This window comes from Tachypleus tridentatus, chromosome 10, assembly GCF_004210375.1.
Source record: "Tachypleus tridentatus isolate NWPU-2018 chromosome 10, ASM421037v1, whole genome shotgun sequence".
Lineage (NCBI taxonomy): Eukaryota > Metazoa > Arthropoda > Merostomata > Xiphosura > Limulidae > Tachypleus > Tachypleus tridentatus.
In genome coordinates, this window is record NC_134834.1 from 24,492,334 (window position 1) to 24,516,612 (window position 24,279).

The 24,279-nt window shown below is 29.9% G+C and overlaps 1 protein-coding gene across 1 annotated transcript in view; it reads left to right on the plus strand.

The window, feature by feature from the left end:
• The first annotated feature begins 22 nt into the window (after positions 1-22).
• Positions 23-24,279, plus strand: part of LOC143228894 (far upstream element-binding protein 1-like) — a 38,066-nt gene continuing 13,809 nt past the window's right edge. The window contains 11 exon segments of the mRNA XM_076460327.1: positions 23-180; positions 5,108-5,192; positions 7,839-7,880; positions 12,102-12,138; positions 12,777-12,844; positions 13,809-13,938; positions 14,590-14,758; positions 17,361-17,459; positions 17,679-17,726; positions 20,380-20,460; positions 23,115-23,324. Of these exon segments, the coding sequence (XP_076316442.1) occupies positions 94-180; positions 5,108-5,192; positions 7,839-7,880; positions 12,102-12,138; positions 12,777-12,844; positions 13,809-13,938; positions 14,590-14,758; positions 17,361-17,459; positions 17,679-17,726; positions 20,380-20,460; positions 23,115-23,324 (1,056 nt within the window). The 5' untranslated portion in view covers positions 23-93.

The following is a 24,279-nucleotide window of genomic DNA, read 5'->3' on the forward strand; positions in this document are numbered from 1 at the left end:
GTTGCCTCTTCATATAACTCTGAAACTAAGAAAAGTAGCTTTGCATTGTTCATTCAATGATTTCGATCTTTCCGCCATTTTGAGCGTCGCAGCATGTCGGTTGCTCCACCTCAGTCAACTGTTTCTGGTGGTTTCGACACAAATTCTGCTTTTGCGGATGCGCTTGAGAGAGCTCGTCAGGTAAACTTATTTTTCTTTCTATATATTTCAGGTAAATCTTAAAATCGCGTTTCTGAAGCGATCGTAGCAATACAAACTAAAGAAATAGTTTGAAACTGAACATGGTGACGTTAGGCCTAACATTAACACTAGCGCAATCATGCAAGACGGATATCTAACTTTCAAGGACATCTATCCCAGAGAAGCAGAAATACATGTTATTAATGAGGGCACTGTATATCTTACGAAGCTTCCTAACTGTTTAATTAATTCCATTAATGGAAGTTAAATCATATTTCATCATACATCACAAGTATTGGCTTAACCCTAAGTCGTATTTGCGAATTTAAGGACAGTGGACTTTGCACTATTAGCCCTTTCACTGCAGGCTTGGTATAATATACGAGTTTGTTAATTTACATACTTGCATATGTTAACTATTTGCACTATAACTTGATACAGCATGTGTATCTTCACAAAATTTGGTCGAATTTTAGTAAAGATTACAAGTATTTTCTATTCAAAAATATTTTAATGAAATTTATATGCAAAAACGGCTCGTTTGGGCTGAGAAAGCACTTTACATAGAAGAGCGAACAACGTTTCGACCTTCTTCGGTCATCGTCAGGTTCACAAAGGAAATATTGTATATAAATATTATATACAATAATATTTCACAAAGGAAATATTATAATGAAATATTTTTACTAAAGATTTGTGAAAATAGTCTGCTTCTTTATGAGCCCTTGTGCAAAGTAATTTCACGTTATGATAAAAAAACAACTATTCTTTGCCCCAAAAATCTCAAGTATTGTTTATTTAATCTCTAGAACCTAAATACATTTCAGGTGTTTGTTTTCAGTAAGACTTTGTGGGGTCTGTCCGTTGGACAACCTCATAACCATCATAAAAAAAAAATATGGAAGTGTAAATTATGCTTTTTTCTTACTAGAATGAATACATATAACACAAAAGTGCAAATATTTAGTCTAAATAGCTTAAGTCTCAACACTATATATGAATATGTATATTTTTTATTATATTGACCTCAGAGTCATGACTACCTAACATTACATAGTTTGCATTGATGAAGTGCACGTTCATTCAGATCGTGTATCCAGCAACATAAAACTGACATTTAGTCTTCCCTGTCTTGGCTGTATTTTAGTGTACTAGTATTTTATGATATACAGTCACATTTCAATTAGTATCCGTTATGTACGTAGGTTACTGCTATTTTGAAATAAGTTTACATTTAAAATTTTGCACATGGAGGATATCAAATTATTTTTGTTTTCAGGTTTTATTTATACAATTAAATAACCAAAAAAATCATAAATCACTAATACTGTAGAATTATTCTGTAACTTATTAAGCTTAGTAACTAAGATGTATTTAGATTTTTGAAAAATTCGAAACTTTGAGCAGACTAAAGACACAACCTACCTCCTTGAAGTCTTGGATCAAAAGAATGTGCTAGTCTTTCCATAGATTAAAATGGCTGAGAAAACCACTCCGGGGACATTCCAAATTGTTGATTGGATATTTACATTTTGTATATTGAAGTGTACATAAAGAACAGTTTTCAAAAAATTGGAAAGATGAATGGAACCACTGTGTTTGATTTATTACACAAGTCATATCTCAGCTAAATAAAAAGATATGATTATTTTATATTCTAGTTTGGTAATGTTGATAATTTGAATTCCTAATTTGTACAAAACTATGGACTTAATATTTTGACATCATAAGTATCTACTTTTAAATGGTTTCATTCGACATACCATGTGCTCACTAAAATCCTGTATTTAGATGTGTTCTTTTAAAGTTTACTTTTGAATTTAGAAATGTAGATTAAAGTTTGAATTATGATCTTCAATTTGATTCCAAATTTGTTGATTGAAATTCAATAAAACTTTGAATGCAAGTCAACAAAAGTCATGACATAGCCTCTGACTTGTTATCTGTAGTGAAAAGATTAAAGATTGCCTAAATCTCTTACTAGAGGACGGCTTTATTTGAAGAAATGATTGTTGCCATGAACATGCATGGTTGAATTAAACCATCACATCTTGCTACTTGTTCATGTTGTTGCAGCTCTTCTTTTAAGATTTTGTACCTAATCTTATAGGTTCATAATTTTTATATTTTGGTTTTTTAACATGTAATAAAAAATATCCATAAGAAAATAAATTTCATACTTAAAATATAGATTTTTGTTCTTTTTGCTCTCAAGAAGTACTGTAAGTGATGTTGATTTTCCATAATATAAATACTTTAGTTGAAATATGCAAATTATAATTTGAAATGTGCACAAAATAGTGTCTGTAAACTACTCTTAACTGGCATTCTAACTGAACTATAAATGGGTTAAAAAAATTCTCTTAGGTGGTTGAGTTGATCTCTGCAATAACAAACACAATTCAAAACCTTTTGTCACAATAAGCTAGCCTTATAGGATATTCAGTTAATGAATACCTTCTCTTTGTATTTTGTATAAATAATCCAATAGAAAATGCCAATTATTTACTACTTTATATATGTGGATATAATAGGAGATGCATGGCATGTGGGTTTGACATTCCTGCTTATCAGTAAAACAAGCACCATGACAGCTACAAGTGTACATTATGATTTAATATTTTTAAGTGTTTAATTTTTACTAAACTCTAGACTATTTATGGGTTGAAAGAAAATCTAAAATTGGCAGTTTGGGGTGAAATGCCACATGATACAAGGAAGTGTAGATAGAAATGTGTTTAAATACTTCCTGCTGAAATGAAAATGTAACTTTGGTATTATTAAATCTGAATTACAAACTGTTTCAGTGTCAAGTTTGCTGACACATCTATAAAAGTTGTTTAATTTTGAATCCAACTCTGCAAAAAGGTCATGCTGTGTGCACTGTGACCCACCCATGCCCCTAATATTAATAGAAATAAAAAATCTGACATACTTGGTTAGAGCCTTATGAACACTCATATGCTCAGAATTATCTTTAAATTTCAAGTTTGTAAATGAACTTTTCAGTATGAAACTATTTGAATCAGTATATTAATACTGTCAAGTCAGTAGAAAGATGTTGGTGTTGTTCAAAACATAAAGGTTTCACTCTCCATTTTTGAGCACTCACCCCTGCAGTTTGTACCTGAAGGGTTTGCCACCTTTAGCCAATCTCCTATTGCAATGATATGCCACAGTTATTTAATGAAAAACTAAATATAGAATGTTTTAACACTATCATATACCTACAAAAAGAAACTATAAATTGTACAAGGTATTTGACTAGGTGTTTATAAAACCATTTCTCAGGTTATTTGAACCTACCAGATCAACCAGTGTAAAAATGACCCAAGAAACCCCAAATAAATATACCTTACATGGTAAGAATGTGTGCATTACTCATCTTCAATATATGCAGCTTGTATTGAAGACCAGTTTGCTCTACCTGGGTGAATTCCATATTGAGAAAAATAGTTTTAGCTGTAATAAACATGTTAACAAGTGTCTGTTACTAAAGTTGTAGATTTTATCTAATTTAAATCTGTAAGGGGTTAAACTAGGTAATCTAAGAAACCCCACCAAAACTTTAGACGTAGCTCTATGTGCTGTTTCTACAGTACCATATTCTGTATTTCATTAACATTTGAAGCTCGTAACCTTTTATCTACTTGTTACAATTTCTGATGGTTATTGCATATTTTACAGAATTGTGATATCAGTGTTGTGAAAGAGCATTGAATCGGGTTTTAATTCATTGAGGTGAAACACTTTATCAGTTAAGAATGAAATGTGTACAAATTATAAACTGTTGGAGCCAATTACACCAAAAGGTTGTTCAATTACGTAGATTAGCAATGTAAATGAAATGCCTGCTGTAATATAATGTCCTGCAGAGGTGTATTTCACACAGGCTGAAAAGCAAATTTACTGTAATACAATCTGTAAATTTAATTTCTTACTGTATAGTACAAATAGAGACTAGAACAAGGTGTTCAGTGCGAAGAAAGAAGACAGACAAAATGCAAAATAAACATTGCAATGATTCATTATAGTTTTATGGATTCCATTTCTTACTGTGGCATATAACAGGAATTTTTACTTGGTCAGTTTTTGACAGTAATTGCAATAGACAAATTTGTAAGCACATAGCACTAACACGTACACAATATAAAACTGAGTTGTAAAATGTTTTTCATCAGTACAAATCAGCCAGAAAGTTTCATGACATTTATTGAATTAAAAGGAATATCTTTGTTTCAGTATCATATCCATTATATTAATTTTTAATAGATGATGGTTAGCTGTAAGGCTAAATCCTTTGAAATATGAATATCTCACTTTTTAAATATACCAAATTGTAATTCTAAAATAAGAACTATAACACCAGGTTTTCTGCATTAGTGTCATTTTCTAAATTAAGAAGATCAGTGTTGATAAAAATATGTTGCAACGTGTTTAATTTGTATAACTTTATGAAAAATGCCTTATTCCAAAGAACGTGTTCATTTGGAGTTTGAAAATTTAGCAGTTATTTGAGTTCTTTGAAGATTAAATTGTAGCTCTAAACAGGAGAATACTAGTACAAGAAATTAATGTAAGCATGAATCAACCTTTAACCTGTTGACTGCCAAGTATTTCAGCAGCTATGGCAGCTCCTGTGCCGGGTTTTTTCAGCAAAATTGAGTAATTTTTAAAACAAAGGAAATAAGCAACAAATACTATTTTTTCTCTAAACTAAACTTATAGTAGTACACAAAATGAAGAAATACATACAAAACATGAAACAATAACTCATCCATGGCACTGTGTTACCGATCGGCTTGGACAAGTTATCTCATCTACGGCACTGAACAGGTTAAAGAAAAAGATATTAATTATGGTTGTGAAATAGTCGAAGAGTGAATAAGTTAAATTTAGCAGTAAGAAAGTACTGTTTTTATAATAGATAGCAGCAAAGATTAATCCTGGTGGTGGTGGTGGTGATACTGGTGGAACTAAGCGTCCTCTTGAAGACAACATGGATCAATTAGGTGGTAAGCCATTCTGTTTTGTAATTTATAATTGAATTCATTTCATCAAACAAGTAGACTGTAAGAGAATGCTAGAAGATATTTTTTCTGTGTTATAGTGCATTATGTAATGCAGATATGCCATCTTTTTGAGGCTTTTGTAGAAACTAGTTTGCAATGAGGTGAGACACTGTGACTGAATGAAAGTGTTGGAGTGAAACTGAAGATGTAAAAAAGTTAGTGATGAATGGTGAATATATATGCCATTTGAGTGGGATGTTGGAAATATTAAAAACACATACAAAATATTACTTTGTCATTCAGGATTCTAAGTTCATTTACAGATGATGGCTTGATTATAACAGTCATCCGAGATGACTATAAACACTGACTACCATCTGATATCCTGTTGTCCCACCAATAACTAATGCCTTGGAACAGACATGTACTCAGGAACAGCATCACAGTCTGTTGTACACTTATCCATTTACATACTGCATATGTAATGTTGATTCTAGTCCTTCACCAAAATTGCTAACAAATTCCTGAACTACAAACTCGTATGTTAACTCCCCTACAATATCTTTTGGTCAGTTTTTTTGTTTATAAAATGATGATGTGCTTCCAGGAGAAATGTTGTTACAATCTGCCAAAAAGAGCTGAAAACATTGGAAAAAGTTTGCTTTTTTGATTGGCTAGATTTACTGTTTTATTCAGTGAACTTTCATGGACAAGCTGTATGCATGTAAATTTTGTATGGAGTTCAACTGAGCATTAATGGCTGTGCATGGGAATGCAATACAGTATATATTGTTTAGCTAGTTGCATTGCCATATGCTATATTGCTTGATGTTTGTTATGCATTTAACTGGGCAAGTGGGTACTTGCAGTGAAAACAAACACTGATAATACGAGTTTTTAGTAATTTCTAGTATAGATGCTTATCACAATAAAACTAACATAACCATCTCAGCTTCTTACTGACAGATCTTCAGTATGAACTAAAACAATCAATTTTACAAAATGAGGTTTAGAATTTTCATTGTTACTTGTCACAGTTTTAAACACTGATATCCTTTTAATTATGAACGTATAAGTGTAAGATTGACATGAGGCATGACAAACTGAGTCTAGGAAATATGGAAAACCTAGTTACTATGATAAAGGTAGAAAATTCCATGAATTAAGAAAAATATAATAATGACAACTACAAACAAATTTTATGGAAGTTTTGATCACTACAAAATAAATAATGCTAACTCTGACTCTCTTCAGGTCAATGCAAGCTACAAGCAGGAAGTATGTGTATGTACATATGCAGACACTCGGTTATTGTGTACATACACTATAGTAGTGTGTGAGAGTTCTAATGCATATCTTGTCTTACTGTAGGCTGTACGGTACTGTACTTGGCAGGCAGGCCAGGCTGGTAGAGTTAAAGCATTGAACCTGATTGGACATGATCAGTGTTCTGTTTAAGTTTCACAAGTCATTGACTTAAGGTACTATGTAACATTAGCGTAATTTGGGCTTATTTTTTCCAATGTAACAAAACTTCCTGGGATATAAAACATTATAAATTAGTTGAATAAAGATGTGATATTTCCAACTAATCATTAATTTTATTATTTTGGAAATGAATATGAAAACATCATAATTCTTGTAGTTAGATTTTTTTGAGATGCATGTTTTTTTTTTTGTTGTTTTTTTTCAAGATAACATCTAATACAAGTTCAGTTTTTAAGTACTTTGTTGTTGTGTCATAGAACTGTAAACAATTTGAAATTTATTAAGAAAACTTGAAGGAAAGTGTTTCCAATATTTGAGGAAACAACTTTGGTTATTTACTTAAAGTTGTTTCTCTGCGGTTTAATAATTTTAGCACCTTCTGAGACCAAGTACAAGGGTAAAGCAAGTTAACTAAATGAAACCTGGTTTGGATAAAAGAAACTATTCATTTGGGAGTTTCTGTAGGCCTAATTAATTAGGTTTGAAAAACAGTAACATTAAATGTATTTATATTCTTAGCATGGTGTAGTCACTTAACTCAGACTTGCACAGTAAAGGCTTCAGAAATTCACACAAACCTTTAAAAAAAATTTTATGTGCAACAGATGTTTTGTGCTTACTTGAAAGCTTGTCAGATATTTTCTTTTTGAAATCAAAACTGAGATAACATTCAAAAGTAAATTCTAAATCTACACTTGCCCAGTTTATTAATAGTTATTGATAATAAAGTATTTTAATCAAATTTTTAATGTAGCTCAAAAATTGTCATATGCATGCTTGTACTATACTGTGTTTGCAGGGTTAATAGTTATTAAAACTGGACCCTCATTTTTTAGTAGGATTGATATGAGAACTTACCAATTACATAATAGTTTCATAAACCTTATTTTAAAATGATAAATATGCAATTTTCTGTGGTAAGTGTCAAATAATACCATGCTAACTTAGTTCTGATGTTTCATAATATGGTAAGTTTTCATTCAAATATTTAGTGAAAGGTACTGTTTTGAGTAAATGTATAATAGTGTTTTATCAGAAACAAAAATTAACATATTTCTTCTAATCACTAGCTTAAGTTCCATGTTGTAAGGGACTACAAAGTGTGGTTATGTAAACAATTTCAAATTTTAGTTTTGTTTATTTTTATACAATTTTCAGATGGTTCTCCTGACCCTAAGAAATTAGCATCAGTCAAAGATCGTAAGTATTATACAACTTATGAGTGTTGTATGCTTGAAAGGAATAAATAAATAATGGATAAGATGTTTAATTTCTGCAAAATTAAACTGCAATACCCCTCTTTTTTAACTTGTTAAAATCTTTTAAATTGTTAAAAAATTCATAGGATGTTATTGGGAGGGGGATTTTCTCTTTCAACCATATGAGAACAACAACTTACAATTAAGTAGGTACGCAACTCTGAAAGTATTTTATAATATTTAAATGAGTTGATGAAATAGTTTAAAGTTGCCTAATGTGATCCTAAGAGTTACGTAGTTTTAAAAAGACATTTAACACTTTCATAACAGACTCTGTGTAATGTGCACAAGTTCGTCTACAGATTTGCACATGCTAAGTTTTGCAATACAACTTTTGATACAGAATGTTTATCTTCACAAAATTTGGTAGAGTTTTAGTAAAGATTACAAGTATTTTATATGCAAAAAAACATTTTATTGAAATATTTTTACTAAAGATTTGTTTGTGAAAATAGTCTTGTTTCATTACTAGTCTGAGTGCAAAGTTATTTCATGTTGTGGTAAATAAAAAAAACATTATTTATCCCAAAAAATCTTGAATATTATTATTTGTATAATCTCTAAGACCTCCTAAATACATTTAAAACATTTGTTTTCAGTAAAACTTTATATTGTATTATTTTTGTATACTCTAACTGTAGGGTCTCACTTAACCAACCTCTTAACCATCATAAAGAAATTAAATGTAAATTATGCTTGTAATGTGTAGTCAATCCAGCACGAAAATACAAATGTTTAGTCTAAGTAGTTTAAGTCTCGTGATGCTACATATGAACATATTTTTTTTATTATTATTATATTGACCTTCCAGTCGTGCCTACTTAACATTACACAGCTTGCATTGACACGGTGCACAATGCACATAGGTCGTGAAATAATAATATAATAAACAATAATATAAAAGTGACCTTTAGTCTTCCCTGTCTTGGCTGTATTTTAGTGGAGTAGTATTTTGTAATGTATAATCACATTTCAGTTATACACTTTATATATGAGATTACTACTATTTAGAAATATTAAACTTGTTTTTCTTAAAATATAGAACAATAAATCATGATGTAAAGCAAACAATTATCTCTTTTCACTACAGCTTTTGTACTCTGTTGCTGGACATAGGTTGTTGAGCCTTTTAAAATTTTGTATGTGGAGGGTATCAAATGCAATTTTTTTTAAATTTGATAACTATTAACCCTGTATTTATATATATTCTTATTCAATATATACAATTGAATAACCAAAAAAATCATAAATAACTATGCTGATAACATAGAATTGCACTATAGTTTATTACGTGTAGTAACTAAGATTTATATTTTAAAACCTGAAACTTTGTGCAGACTAAAGACACAACCTAACTCTCTGAACAATTTGAAAAAGCTACCACATTCTTTCGATCCAAGATAAAATGGCTGAGAAAACTACTCTGGGACATTCTGAGCTGTCGACTGATTATTCACATCTCGTATACTGTAGTAAGAATATGTAAGGGATTGTTTTCAAAATGGAAGGAGTTGAATGGTTCCACTGAGTTTGATTCCGTACATAAGCCATACCTCAGCAAAATAAAACAGAATGAGATTCTTGTATTATATTATAGCTTGTCAGTATATTAAAGTTTGAATTATATTGTACCATTTTGTTCTAAACTTGTTGACATAAATTCATAAATTATAGTTCAATAAAATTTTAAGTGCAAGCCAACAAAAATGATGACATAGCCTTTGAACCTTGTCCTGTTTTGAAAAGGTTAATTTTGATTTCATTCTACTGTTTGTGATAACATTTAATATTTAAAACCTAAATGCATTCTTAATTGTTTTGCAAACTAATACATATAAAGCAAGGAACACTTTCCAAGAACTAGGTACACTTCAAGAAAACAGTGGACTAAATATTTTTTATCTGATGTTACAAGTTCATACACTAATAGAGGTTTCTTCAGGCTGTAACTGAATTGTGCAAAATCTCCTCTCTTTGTTGGTTGTAAATATGTCATTCAACTTCAAACTGTCTCCTAATAACAGGGTTTTGACTTAATCTTAGAAATATTAGAATTTAGGACCTTCAGTGAGAAATTCTTGGAAGTTTTCCAGGTTCCAGTTGGAGACAGGTGGAACTCAATTTCACCTTGTTTAGACAGTTGTTACTTTTCACATTATCATGTGACTTATAACCTGCACTATTAAATGCTTCTTTTTTAAAATAAAGGAATTAAAGTCAAATAATAGAAAACTCTAAGTTATAAAATACTTTATAATTGTAATTTCATTAAAATACATTCTTGTTAAAACAGTTTAGTTAAATTTTGAATGTAACTCGGTAACATGAACAGAATGGGTTTAAGTTAAAAACTCTCTTGTATATTTGTACTGTACCACAGGGCTCACACTGGTCCTGTCATTCTCCATGTTGCAGAATGTGTCTTTGTCACGATAAGGCCAAGTAAAATGAAAACGTTTAGCATTCAGGGAAAGGAAGGGGGAATTCTTTTTTTAATGACCTCTTTTTGAAAAAGTGTGCTTCCTTTTGAGAATCGTTGCTTGTTTTTAGAGGGTCCTTGTCAAAAAGAAGTAAAGAAAAAAAACGAAACAATTATGTTTATCTCATTTTTTATTCAAATTCTTTGTATATAATAAAAAATTGTAATATTAAATAATGGCAAGAATGGAAGCAAGCAGAGGTGTTAAACTTTTTATTTTTAACATGGCCCAAGGTTTCATTAACCTGATAAAGATAAATCCCTGTTTTGTTGTATGTCTTGTGCTTTGTAGCAAATATCACAGAAGCACATAAAAAACATGTTTACCTTAATGGGATATAGAAATTATTTTATTTGGATAGTTACTATGTTACCTGCAGTGTTGAAAAGCAAAAATTACTATTATATGTATTCAGTACTTAGATGTGAGCACAATTAATGATATTTCACATACACATATATAAAGTAAATCCGTAGTAACTATAGGAAAATAAATTCGTTAGTGAATGTATCTATGCTGCTTGGTTTGAATGAAGTTGTACATCCATTTAATGAATGAAATATTTATTAAACTTAATCCACCTGCATATACTGAGTTGTTATTCAGCAACTCAAATTTCTGAGTTAGTGACTTGTGAAATAAAATACTCTGTCCCATATGTATTTCAGAATTTTCACAGCTTTTTTGTTGTTTACACATTTAGGGATTGACCATGTGACCATTTGTTGTAATGATGGGCACAGAATAGTATATTAAACTTCTTCAATACATGAACTTATTAAAATTCTGAATTTACATAACCTATTAGTTTTTAAAATAATTGCATTATGTGCTGGAAGCACTTGTTTAAAACCTTTCTATCTTACTAAGTTCTTGTAAGTCATGTTAACAAGTAACAATAACTTTTAATGTAAAAACTCTAGTTTTTAACAGTATAAAAATGTCAATTTCTTAATTATATGCCTATATGTGTGTAAACAAAACTGTATTGTATATATGCATGAATGTTGATCAGTTATGGAACTTGAGGAAGGTTTAACGTCAAATGAGGAACTCTCAAATTATAATCATAAGAAATTTTGGGACTTCTAAAAATTCTACCTGAGTTCCAAGCTTTTGTAGATGTTTTATTATATATTAATGGGGAAACTATTCCTTGTATTAATTCTGAGTTTGTATCACAGCAACAGTTTTGTATAATTAGAAAAAAAAAGTTAACACTACATATCAGCATCCTGAGTAATCACAAGAACAGTGTTGAGACCTAAGGTGATATTTATACATGGATAATTAAAAGAAATCTAAATCTATTGTTTGTGATATTTTGTTGGTTCCAATAATTAATATTCCATATTGGTGTTGTATTAATTCCTAAATTTAACTGTGAAAGGTTTAAGTTATGTTTGGGGTGGGGTGAGGGTCTTGTAGATGTAGGTGTATATAAATTCTTATAATGCTTTCTTAATCCTTTAACTTTCTGCTTATTCTATATTGTAGGTTTATGACCATGTTGTTATATCATGTTATTTTGAAATGGCTTAAAATAGTTTTTCATTGTTAAAATTGCATAGAATATATGGAAGCTTATTTCATTAGAGTATGACAGTAAAACTAGTTTTCAGGAAAGATGTTTGTGTTACATGTCAAAGGAAAAACTATTAAACTTTCTTATTTTTTAACAGCAATTGGTGCTCAGTTAGCAGCCATTCATCAACAGAGGTAACTATTGTACATTAACTAATTCATCTTGGTTATCTTCTCTTTTTACATGAGCAAAATGATTCATCAGGTTTTGGTTTTTCCCTTCATTGCATACAAATTTTAAAAAATTGTAATAAAAATGTTGAGATTTCTGATTTTTCTTTTCATGCATGTAACACTTGTGTAGGAAAAAGTAAATTTATAAAAATCTAAAATGTTAGCCAAAAATTATTTTGTCAAAATGGTGGAAATGATTTAATTACCAACATGCAAAAAAAAAAACCCAACAAACTTATCAACACAGAAAATAGAACCATAATTTAAATATACATACACATATATATATGTATGTATGTATACATATACACTGTGTCTTCTATACATTTAAGCTGAAATTCTCTTGAAACATAAAATATTTATATAGAAGATTCATAAACAATTGAAATTCCAAAATAATAAAACATAATTTTAAAACCAGAAATCCACAATTTATTTAACATTGTATTAAATCCTGGATAGCCCTGAAAGGTTTTAAAAACTTGAAAAAAAATGTAAAAACTTCTGTACATAAAAGCTCCAAATTTCATAAATGAGGCATATTTCAAAAAGATGTGTTGTTTTTTATGTAGATGTGTTCACAATAATTTTTATTTCAGACCTATTCCTGGTTCTAATACAGTTACAGTAGAAGAATGGAAAGTCCCTGATAAAATGGTTGGTCTGCGTAAGTAAAATTTTTGCTTTACTGATAGAGGCTAAGAGATTTGCACTTAGATATGTTATAAAAAATGTTTAAACATTCAATATGTGGATTTACTCCAAAACTTGCAAAAACAAATTTTTTTTCTGTATATTAATACAAATATTTAATTTTTTTTTTTCATAAATTTTGAAACTTTAAAAAGTGCCATTGACTGTTGCAGTTACCTTTTCATGTTAAAACTGAAAACTAGAGCTGAACAAAAATCAACCAATTAAATTGAATGTTTTTAGTTATTGTAACTATCCAAGTAATCACTATATATATTTTTTATTAATTCAAGGTTCTTTAATTGATTTGTATCAAATCATTAATTAATTCAAAATATTTCTGACTTATTTTTTCAATTATTACAAATTTTGAGGTGTCATGTGAGAATAACCAGTTAATGAGCCCATTAATTAACTAATTATCAAATTCCACTATTTGCTCAAATCTGTTAAAACTACAGAAACCAAGAGAACCCAAATTCCTTATAATGTGAGCAGTTTGGTTCTAGTGATTTGCTTCATTAAAGAATTTAAACTCAAGTTTTTCAGTATAATTCAAACATTTGATACTTAATTGTTCTGCAGAAGTAACTTGCAAATCATTTCACAGACAAATCTTTTTTTCTTAAATACTTTACTAAAATTAATTTTTGGAAGTGAAAGACTTGTTATATTAATTGGAAGACAGCCAAATTTTGTAAATTTATGCATAGTGTTAAATGTTAATATCAAATCTATAAAGACTTAACAAACAAAGATCATATGGTTGGTGAAATGTACAGTGAGAGAGATTTGAGCAGAAGTTTTGAAATAACTTTTAAAATCCCACGTCAGAAGTAAACATTGTCACATGTGTATTTTGTATATATTGTTTTTGTAGTTTTCAAAACAAATGTACATCTACATATGGTTTATCTGTATGTGTTTATTATTACAAGTTATTGGGAAAGGTGGTGAACAAATCAGTAGATTGCAGGCTGAATCTGGGTGTAAAATTCAGATGGCAGCTGATAGCGGAGGTACTCCAGACAGATCATGCACCCTGACAGGAACTAAGCAATCAATAGAGTAAGCATATCCAAATGTATACTTCAAGATGTATCTGTTTCTATGTTTAAATTGTAATTTATAAAATATTGTCCTACCTGAAAATATAGGCTTGTTATTTATGTAATGGAACAATGTTTTAGTTAATTTGAACAACCTTATGCATTTATTTAAAGTTTTTTAGAAAGTAATTTCCAGTGTTGAAAATATTTTTTGATTTTGATAACTTGTAATGTGAAATTTATTGAATCATGAGTTTAGTTGTGTTCAGTATTTTAATGTTGATGTTGAAGTGAATTTTACCTATACCATTATGTAAGGTGTAGTAATTAGTCTGAACTTTAGTCATGTGGCAGTGAAAAGTAACTTAAATAATGTGTAAAGCATAAGAAATATTTGTGAAGAAGATGTTACACAATTTAATTTTTTAACTGTACTGACCATCATTGTGAATAAGTTGATCTTGTATTTTTACACTAGTTATGAAGCTTGTGAATGACTCGTTCAGTTGTGTGATTCAAAATGCAGCTTTGATTATAGCGGTACTTTAATTGAGGTTTTTACGTCTACACTTATAAACCCTTTTGTGTATTTTACAATTAATGACCTGTTTTTACAGTACTAGGTATATTATTAACCACTTTTTAACTCTAGTATACTGTTTTGTAACAGCCGAGCAAAAGAGTTAATGGGGCAAATTATAAGCAGAGGTGGTCCACCTCCTGCTAACTTGGATGTTAATCAAGTACCTGAGGGACAAGTGGTGATAGATATGATAATACCAGGTGGTAAAGTAGGCCTAGTCATAGGAAAAGGTGGTGAAACAATAAGACAGCTTCAGGTAAGATTTGTTTGATTATGGTTTCTTTATGTAAATTGTAGATGTAAATAAACTTTTAATTAAATCTTCTCATTCTGCTACTCAACAAATGGATAATGTTTAACAAGTGTGAGGACCGTTTTGTCCAAATTTGATTCCTATCATAACCAGTGTGGTGTCTGCCCACCTTGCATAGCATATTTCAAAAAGAAATTACATACATATTAGAATATATTGATATATCTAACTTGTGTTGTGTAGTTGAGCTCTAAACAAGAAAAAAAACATGAATTTTATAATAATTTTAGTGGAATCCAGTTAATTTTAATAAAGGTTTTAACTTCCAAAATGTTTTAGAAATCGTTCTGAGAGTGCTTAGAATGTCCTTGATAAGAGATTGAAATTGACTTGAGCAATTCAGTATAAACTGTGTGAAATTAATCTTCCAACTTTTCAATCCTGAGTCTCACTGTAAACAGTTTCTGCTGATTTTACTTGTGTTGTATACTGCTATATTTGCAAACAAGTGATCTGCTTTTCTTGTGATTTGATTACTCAAAGTTTTGTAATTTGATACCTTTAATAACATGTTCTGATGAAATTTTTGTGTTGAATTTCTTTCAGAAAAGTAAATTGTTTAATTACCTAATTATTCAGTTAACATTTTAAAATTTGGACAGTGAAGATATGTGGTGGTAATTAATTACAAAACAGGTGCATCTTGTAAAAAGATTGAGTTTTTTAAGTGAAAAGTTCAATAAGAAATGCCCAGTAGTGGCTAAGCAGTGCCAGTCAGAAGGCTGATAATGATGGAATACTGGGCTTGTTGAATATTGTGGGCATGAAATAGATAGCCCACTGTGCAAGTTTGTTTAACAACAAACCATAATAAGCTCATTTCTGTAAATACAATATTGTAAGTTGTTATACTAGAATTTTCATTATGCAAATTATCAAATAACATGACAAATTTCTCTGAATTCTGCACTTATGACGGTTCATAATAAAATCTGACAACTGTAATATAGAAATTGATATTTAATTATCTTGCGTATCATCTAAATGAGAAGTGTGCTGAACAGTAAAAACTGTGTTGTACTACAGCTTTAACTGATTGGCTAACTATATTAAATTTTTCTCAATTAAAACACACTAAAAACAGTTGTATCTGATTATTTTATATATTTGTATATGAGCATTATTTAATGCAGTTTTACTGTTGGTTATAAGAAAATACCATTTAGTGAAGAAAAAAATTAATAAATTTATGTTATTAAAAACATAATACTGTGGATCTAATTTTTTACAAAAGGTTTGTGGGAAAGAAATAGGGTTACGAGTAACATTTTCTTATGATGTTTAGACATTGTTATTTGCAGTCTTCATTAATTAGTGTACTTTTTGAGCTGTATATACAATATCTAACTATTACTGCAGCTATTACATTGGTCTCAAGTTGTCCATGATACAAACAATATTACCTTAACATATATTGGTGCATTAACACTGAATGAAAAAATTTTAGATTCTTAAGAGATCTTATTCTAATTTGGGTCCATAAAGTTTTGTTGTTGATGTTTTTTTTACTAGTCCTAGTTCAGTTAGTGATTTTGTTTTAGGAAGTCCTAATAGAAAAGTGAAAATTATCTGGCAAGAATTAACTTTTAGAAGATTATTTACACAGTTGACCATACTATTTAATAAAGATAAAGGAAGTACATTACACAAGAATTTGGGATATCTATATGAAAGCTGTGTTTTGTTTGACAAACTTTTAATTAATGGCTCAGGTTTCTATATTGACTTGGGAAAAACATTTTTCACCAGGTTCCTATAGCTCTAAATCAGAAAATAATCAAACTTGCATTTTGATAATTTTGTAATTTTTTTATAGACTACTGTAGCTTCTAAGCCGAAGAGTTTGATCTGTTCACATAATTAGACTGGCAATGTTATGCAAAAGTTTTTTTAAGATTATATATAAAGTAATAGATCTATGTCTCTTGAACACCTAGACCTTGTTCTTAGTAAAAATGAATTCTAAACTTAATTTAGTATGCAAAAAAACTAGATGATAATAGAGCTTAGGCTATATTAAAAAAAAAACTGAAATGAAAATGTACTCTTTATTCTAAATTACACTGTTGTCTCATGACTTGCATTAATACACAGCCCAAAATTCAGACCATGGAATTTATATTATACTTTATAGAATCAAAGTTTGAAGTACATTTTACGATTTTGTTTGGAAAGGGAATATTCTATAGTAAAAAGAAAGTAAATACCTTGATTGCAGTGATATGTATCTTAAGTTGATCATGTTAAAGAACAGTAGGTCTTTGGGGGAATGTTATTAACAAACCTCAATAAAAAATTGTTGATTAAATAAGTCAGTTTTTTTATGGATTATTTTTCAAATAACTAAGGAAACTACAAAACTATTTTTATAGCACAAATTCTTAACTAGTCTTTGGGATTCTATATCTCAAGTTGTATTGTTAAAATGTTGTGAAAGATTCATTATTTTCAAAATCTTTCTTTTTTGATGCAGAATCTTGATGTAACAGACTGTGATATTTGTCTGTAATAATATACACATGTATTTATTTTTTATTTATGTAAGGAACGAGCTTGTGTAAAAATGGTTGTGATTCAAGATAACCCACAGCAGACTGGAATGGACAAAGCACTCAGGATAAGTGGAGAACCTTCAAAGTGTGAGGTATAAATGGCTTAATACTAGTCATCAAAACTGAGAAATGCATTAATCTCGACATTTCTGTTGTTTTCTGTGGTGAAAGAAATGTAAGTCTTAAAATATTTCAGGTATTTGTATAGAACATGATATTTTCCTTAAATTTCACCAAAAGTTTAAAATATAACACTTCAGTATTTAAAATAAAGTGTGATTTTATAGATTTTGGGAATTTTTGTTTTGTAGTTTGCAAAACAGCTCGTGATGGACCTTTTAACAGAAAAAGAAATACAGGTATGTTCTGACTAATACTGTTGATAAATTTGTGATTGTGAGCTTTTGTTGCATAGTTGGAGGTTAGTGTATTTTTGGAGTGTTATTTTCAAAATGTTTATAAAGTAACATTTTTGATACTTATGTCAATGAGATTGGCATCAAAATATAGTTTATAATCTAAATTTAAAATTATATATTTTTTTAATTTAAAAGGAAATGTAAAGAAAAATATTAAATATCGGTTTTTGTGCATCACATTACATGTCTAGTTGTCTCATTGCTCAGCTTCTATTTTATTATGTCCACCATACCAACATGTATAAGTATCTAATGAATTAAAAACTTGAATTTGAGATATAGACAAGATAAACGTAACATAAAAGCCTCCCACCTCTATGATTTGCCGAGATATCAATATATGTATTAAATCTAATGTAACTCTGCCCTTCAATCATTTGAAAGTTTACTTGTACTAACTACTACTAAATAGTACAAGGTTATAACCAATAAAAAGAGAATTTGGCTGAAATTCTAGATGTGTGTAAGTTGTTTCTCTGAATAGGGTTGGGATTTTTTCAACCCACACATACTTTACTTAGAGACCCTAGTAAATTACAGGGATTTTGAGGATACTAATACTGTAGTTTGATATTTTTTTATTTTCAAAAGTTAATGTTTGAAGCCTACAAAAATATGTCTACACTCCCTCCTGCAAGTCTAGACAAGACTTAGTGATAGTACATGTGCACAAATGCAGAATTTTGTAACACGGGTACATGTTATAGATTGATGTTTTTCTCATTTACTTTCTATGTTTTAAGAAATACAACTAAAATTATGGTATGGTAGCTGAAATAGCATACATTTGTATGCCAATACATAGTTATACGTACTGCATTTATTATTCCAGTTGTTTAAAGTGAAGTAAATTTAAAACCACATTTGTAACTTGACAACTTTAAAGCAAGAGGGTAGTAACTTTATAAGTATGTGTCCAAATAACACCATATACACATGTTGTGAAAATCAATGGAAATCTGATAGATGAGTTGTAGTATTAAAACACTTGATGTAAGTTGATCAGCAAGGCTCAGAACCTACAGTGTTTATTGATGTAAGTTAATCAGCAAGGCTCAGAACCTACAGTGTTTATTGATGTAAGTTAATCAGCAAGGCTCAGAACCTACAGTGTTTATTGATGTAAGTTGATCAGCAAGACTCAGAACCTACAGTGTTTATTGATGCAAGTTGATCAGCAAGGCTCAGAACCTACAGTGTTTATTGATGCAAGTTGATCAGCAAGGCTCAGAACCTACAGTGTTTATTGATGTAAGTTAATCAGCAAGACTCAGAACCTACAGTGTTTATTGATGTAAGTTAATCAGCAAGGCTCAGAACCTACAGTGTTTATTGATGTAAGTTGATCAGCAAGGCTCAGAACCTACAGTGTTTATTGATGTAAGTTGATCAGCAAGGCTCAGAACCTACAGTGTTTATTGATGCAAGTTGATCAGCAAGGCTCAGAACCTACAGTGTTTATTGATGCAAGTTGATCAGCAAGGCTCAGAACCTACAGTGTTTATTGATGTAAGTTAATCAGCAAGACTCAGAACCTACAGTGTTTATTGATGTAAGTTAATCAGCAAGGCTCAGAACCTACAGTGTTTATTGGACCAGCACAACTTTGAACCATATGAAAAAATTTTTCATGTATTATAATTGCAATTTTATTACCCTTGGAAATTTCTTTTGTAAGTGTTGTAGGAAGCATGAGCTGCTTAGCCCAATATTATGTTCTCTGAGCAAGGGCATGTATGAATGATACATTTCTGTTTTCCACGTGGGTTCGTGCTCTTCAGAGACTGGCTCGTGGTCAGTGATTTCAGCTTTATTTACAATGAGTTTAACTTCAGATGTTTAAAGTAAATAAACACAAAATATACAGGGATGTACATAACAGTTGAAACTCTCGGGGTACATGCTATGAAAGCTTGATTAATAATGAAGAAAAAAGGATGCAGCTGCTTCTTTTATTTCTGATTGCACAATTTTTCTTATTTTTGAGTTTTCTACAGGCTGAAGAATGAAGTAATAAACATAATAACAGAAAAAATATAAAAGTTTTACTGAAAAAGTTATATATTTAACAGGTTCTAATGGTTATAGAAATGAAATATGAGATTTTTGAGACAAAGAAAAGTTCTTAATCACAAAATGACAAATCACTTTACTTGTACTAATTAAAAAAGTGTTGACAATTTCACGAACAAATATTAATATAAATACTTGATTAAAAATCTGATATTTTGTGTGTAAAAGCCTTATAATGTTTACTTAAAGTCTACCAAATTTTATAAAGATATACTTATATATATTATAAGTTACTAGTATGTCAACTGTAATGAGTACAAATGGTTGAGTGAGGTCTGATGGGCCTAGGCAGTGTTCACAGATTCAGAAATATTTTAAAAATGGACCAAATTTTGTATTTCTAGAAAATGCGTAACTGCTGTGTATTTGTTAAATGAAATAAAGTTTAGAATCTAAGTTACCTAATTAAATACACTACTATGGATATATAATTCCCTACTATATTTGTGGTGCTGTAAATTTAACCTGAAGTACTGGTTTCAAGCAAATGGTATTCTGTTATCTTTATGCTTTTGTTCAGAATGCTAACAGAAATGGTACCTTCATGGGGGGAGGACCTCCAACAAATGATTATGGATCTGCACCTCCTGGTGCACAAGAAGTAAGTGAAAATTTGTATGAATTCGATCATAAGATTTTTTTTATATACATAGGTTGTTTAAGAATGTACGTACCCATGTATGCTTCTGTACAGTACATTATAGAGAATAATATAGCATAATGTATAATATTAATCTTAATATTTTGTTTTCATTTAGTGTTTTTAGATTGTAATTAAAACCCTTTCCAGGTATCCAATTCATGCCATTCTATCAAATTTTACAACTCAAGTAAAAATTATAATTCTAAATCTACTTCAATGATGTTTTGAATAAATATTGAGAATAGATCGTTTCTAGAATATGGTGCACAGAAAACTAGAACCCACATTCTTTGTTGAATGATGAGTGTAGATGCTGTGCTAAATTAAACAGTGAGGATTTCGCTAACACCATTAGGGCTAAAAGATGCCTTTTAGTCTTGTGAATGGGGTTTGATAGTAGACCTCACCACAACACAGGTTTGTTCCAATTTTGGTGTTTGTATTTTGGTTTTTCCATGAAGTTTAACTAGAAATCATTGTATTTAACACTCAATTGTTAATTTTTTCCAGACATGTCAAAGGTCATGTCATTGTGTTTGTTGACTTGTATTTAATATTTTATTGAACTTATGAATTTACCTCCATAAATTTTGTATCAAAACTGTATATAATTCAAATTTTCATATTATACATTACTTGATTTAAAATTAAATATAAGACAACTACTCCTAAACATCAATTTTTGTATGTCACATGGTATGTTGAAAATTTCTCTGATTCAAGTTATGTTCATGATGTCAAATATACAAAGTTTGTTTGTGTACAAATTATAAACTAAAATTACTAATATTGACAAGCTAGAATATAAAATAGCCTTTTGTTTTTTTCTATTTTCTGAGCTATCACTTTAATAAATCAAACACAATGGACCCTGCTCACCTCTTAACATTTTTGGAAATTGCTCCTTATGTATACATACTTCTGTATGTTAAGTGAATAACCAGTTTCAAACTCAATGTGCTCTTAGTGATGTTTTCAGCTATTTTCCAATTAATGGCATTCTCTTATTCTTTGTAAAAAAATCTTTGAACTGGTAAGTTGAATCTTTAGTCTCTTTGTGGTTTCGTATTCTTTTAGTCTAGTACATTTCAGTTAGGAAATTCTTTGGTATCAGTGAAGTAATTTGATATATTGGTTATTCATATGTAAATGCAAAATCTAAAGAAAAACTTGCATTTTCTGAATGTGAAGTTTCTTTAGGCTTAGCAAGCTAAGACAAGCATCATTAAGTTCAGAAGTAATAACTATAACAGATAATTGTGCACTTTATTTTTATTTACTATTTTATGACTCAATAAATATAAGTCTAAGAACTTGTTTGTAAATAATAATAATAATCTATATACATATACACTTTATAATAATTGAAATGATACTGTATTTACCAAATACTAGTCTATCAAAATGCATCCAAGTTAGGTCACTGTACAAATTAAGGGTCAGTTTTATATTATTTGATATGGTAACATAAGTGCATGTGTGCTGTGTAATCGTACTGTTAGCCAGACACAGCTGAAATGTCAGTCTAATAAAACTAGCAAATATGTATAAGTGTATATATTATGCAATTTAAGTTATTTAGGCTACACATTTATGTTTTTGTTTTGTAAGCTGTAGTCATTCTGGAATTAAAAATGCATACTTTATACTAATTTCTTAATTTTATGTGGTGGTTACGAGATCAGTCAAATTGACCGAACCCATGCAGATATTTATTATTGAAAGTAACAAAATATGAAGTTTTATCTTAATTGTTTGATTAAAACTATATGGACATAGTAAGGTTTTTGCATATAAAATGAAAATTACTTTGCATGTCCGATAGGCAATGTGCAAAAACGAAGGCATGAAAAAAAACATTTAATTTTAAAAAAAAATTTCTGAAATTTTGTGCATGAAAGCCTTGCAATGTGTACTGATAATCTGCTAAATTTTGTGAATGTACCCTTCCTCATTTAAAAGTAATAGAATGAAAATTATAATAGGGCTAGCCACATACCAGAAGAGTTAGTAATTTACACCATTGGTTTTCAAGTTTTACATAGCTATAGAATCGTCTTAATTCATTCATTGTGTCATGGAACCCAAAGCTTAACTCGCTGTTAAAGCCTAGTGTAGGTATAAGTTGGGAAGTTATCAGTATTTTGTAAAATTGCAAATAAATATACAGAAATATGTTGAATATGCTCTTGAAATACATTTGGTCCCTGGTTGGCTGACACTTGATAATTAGTCTATCACCTGTTGTCTTTATGGGGAACATTTGTGACATTACAGAACCCTTAAGTTCCACAGAGCAACATTTGAGAAACATTGATTTGCACAAACATTTTATGCAAACAAACCACATTGGGAAATTTATTCAGAAATCCATATATTTGCATTCCAAGTCCAGACAGCTATTTCTTATTTTAAAAAAAAACAACAACACATTTTCATTTTAATGCATGATTTGGTAATTAGGATTTGACTCTGCAAGAGGGTGTGATCAGATTACATAAATGGTTATGGTAGTAAAATTGTATAGTGGAGATCCATTAGTTTGGAAATTTTAGTTATGTTTGAATGTTGCTGTTAGTTTTACTCTTTTTTATGGCATGACTATGTAATAGATTTTAGTACCAAGACAAGCAGTTGGAGTGGTTATAGGGAAAAGTGGAGAAATGATTAGACGAATCCAGCAGGACTCTGGAGGAGCTAAAGTCCAGTTCCAACAAGGGAAAGATGATGGTCCAGGTGACAGAATTTGTTTAGTCAGTGGAAACCCAGAACAAGCTCAGAGGGCTGCAAACATCATACATGACCTGATTCACAGTGTTTTGGTATGCTAAAACTTAATATTCAATAAAATGTCTTAAAACCATTTCAGGCATCATGAAGATATTCATCTAGTGTGAGTTGATTTCTTAATGTCAGTATTTTATGCAATGTATTAGATTCTGTCATGGGTGGGGTGATGTGAATGTTAACCTTTTTTACAGAGTTACGTTGAAAATATAATTTTGTTTTAAATCTGGCTATCAGTGTATGTGAATAAACTTGGTGCCAGATCAGTTTATGGCTCAAATTTTAATACTTCAAGATTTTTGTATATTTAATATCAAAATGAAATAGTTGTGTTCTCACTTTTATTGATAAGGAGAGAACAACGTTTCAACTATCCTAGGTCATCTTCAGGTTAAGAAAGAGAGAGTTTAAATGTGACCATTGACAGGCACATCTTAGGGACGAGAGTATAAACGGGTACTGGATTGTAGGGGTGTTGCAGATGGATGTTAGGTTATTAACTGGTATAGATATAAAGTTGTTCCTTTATATTGGTTTAATTTTGGTTTTAGTTACTGTTCTTTGATTTTGCATTTGTTTATATGTTTCCATACTTAATATCCAGGTGTTTTCTATGGTTATGTTGTTTGTTTAATTTGCAGTGTTTTTGGAGAAAACAAGCAGAAAAAATGGAAACTAGATTCAAATAACATAAAAAACCTCCATATTTCTGAACACTGCAAATGAAATAAGCACAACCATAGAAAATACTCAGATTAAGTAGGGAAACGAGTGTAAACGATTGAAAATCAACCCAACTAAAACCAAAATTAAACCTATATAAAGGAACACCTTTATACCTATACCAGTTAATAACCTAACATCCACCTGCAATGCCCCCTACAATTCAGTACCCATTCATTTATACTCTCTTCCCTAAGATGTCTGTCAATGGTCACATTCAAACTCTGTCTTTCTTAACCTGAAGATGACCTAGGATAGTTGAAATAT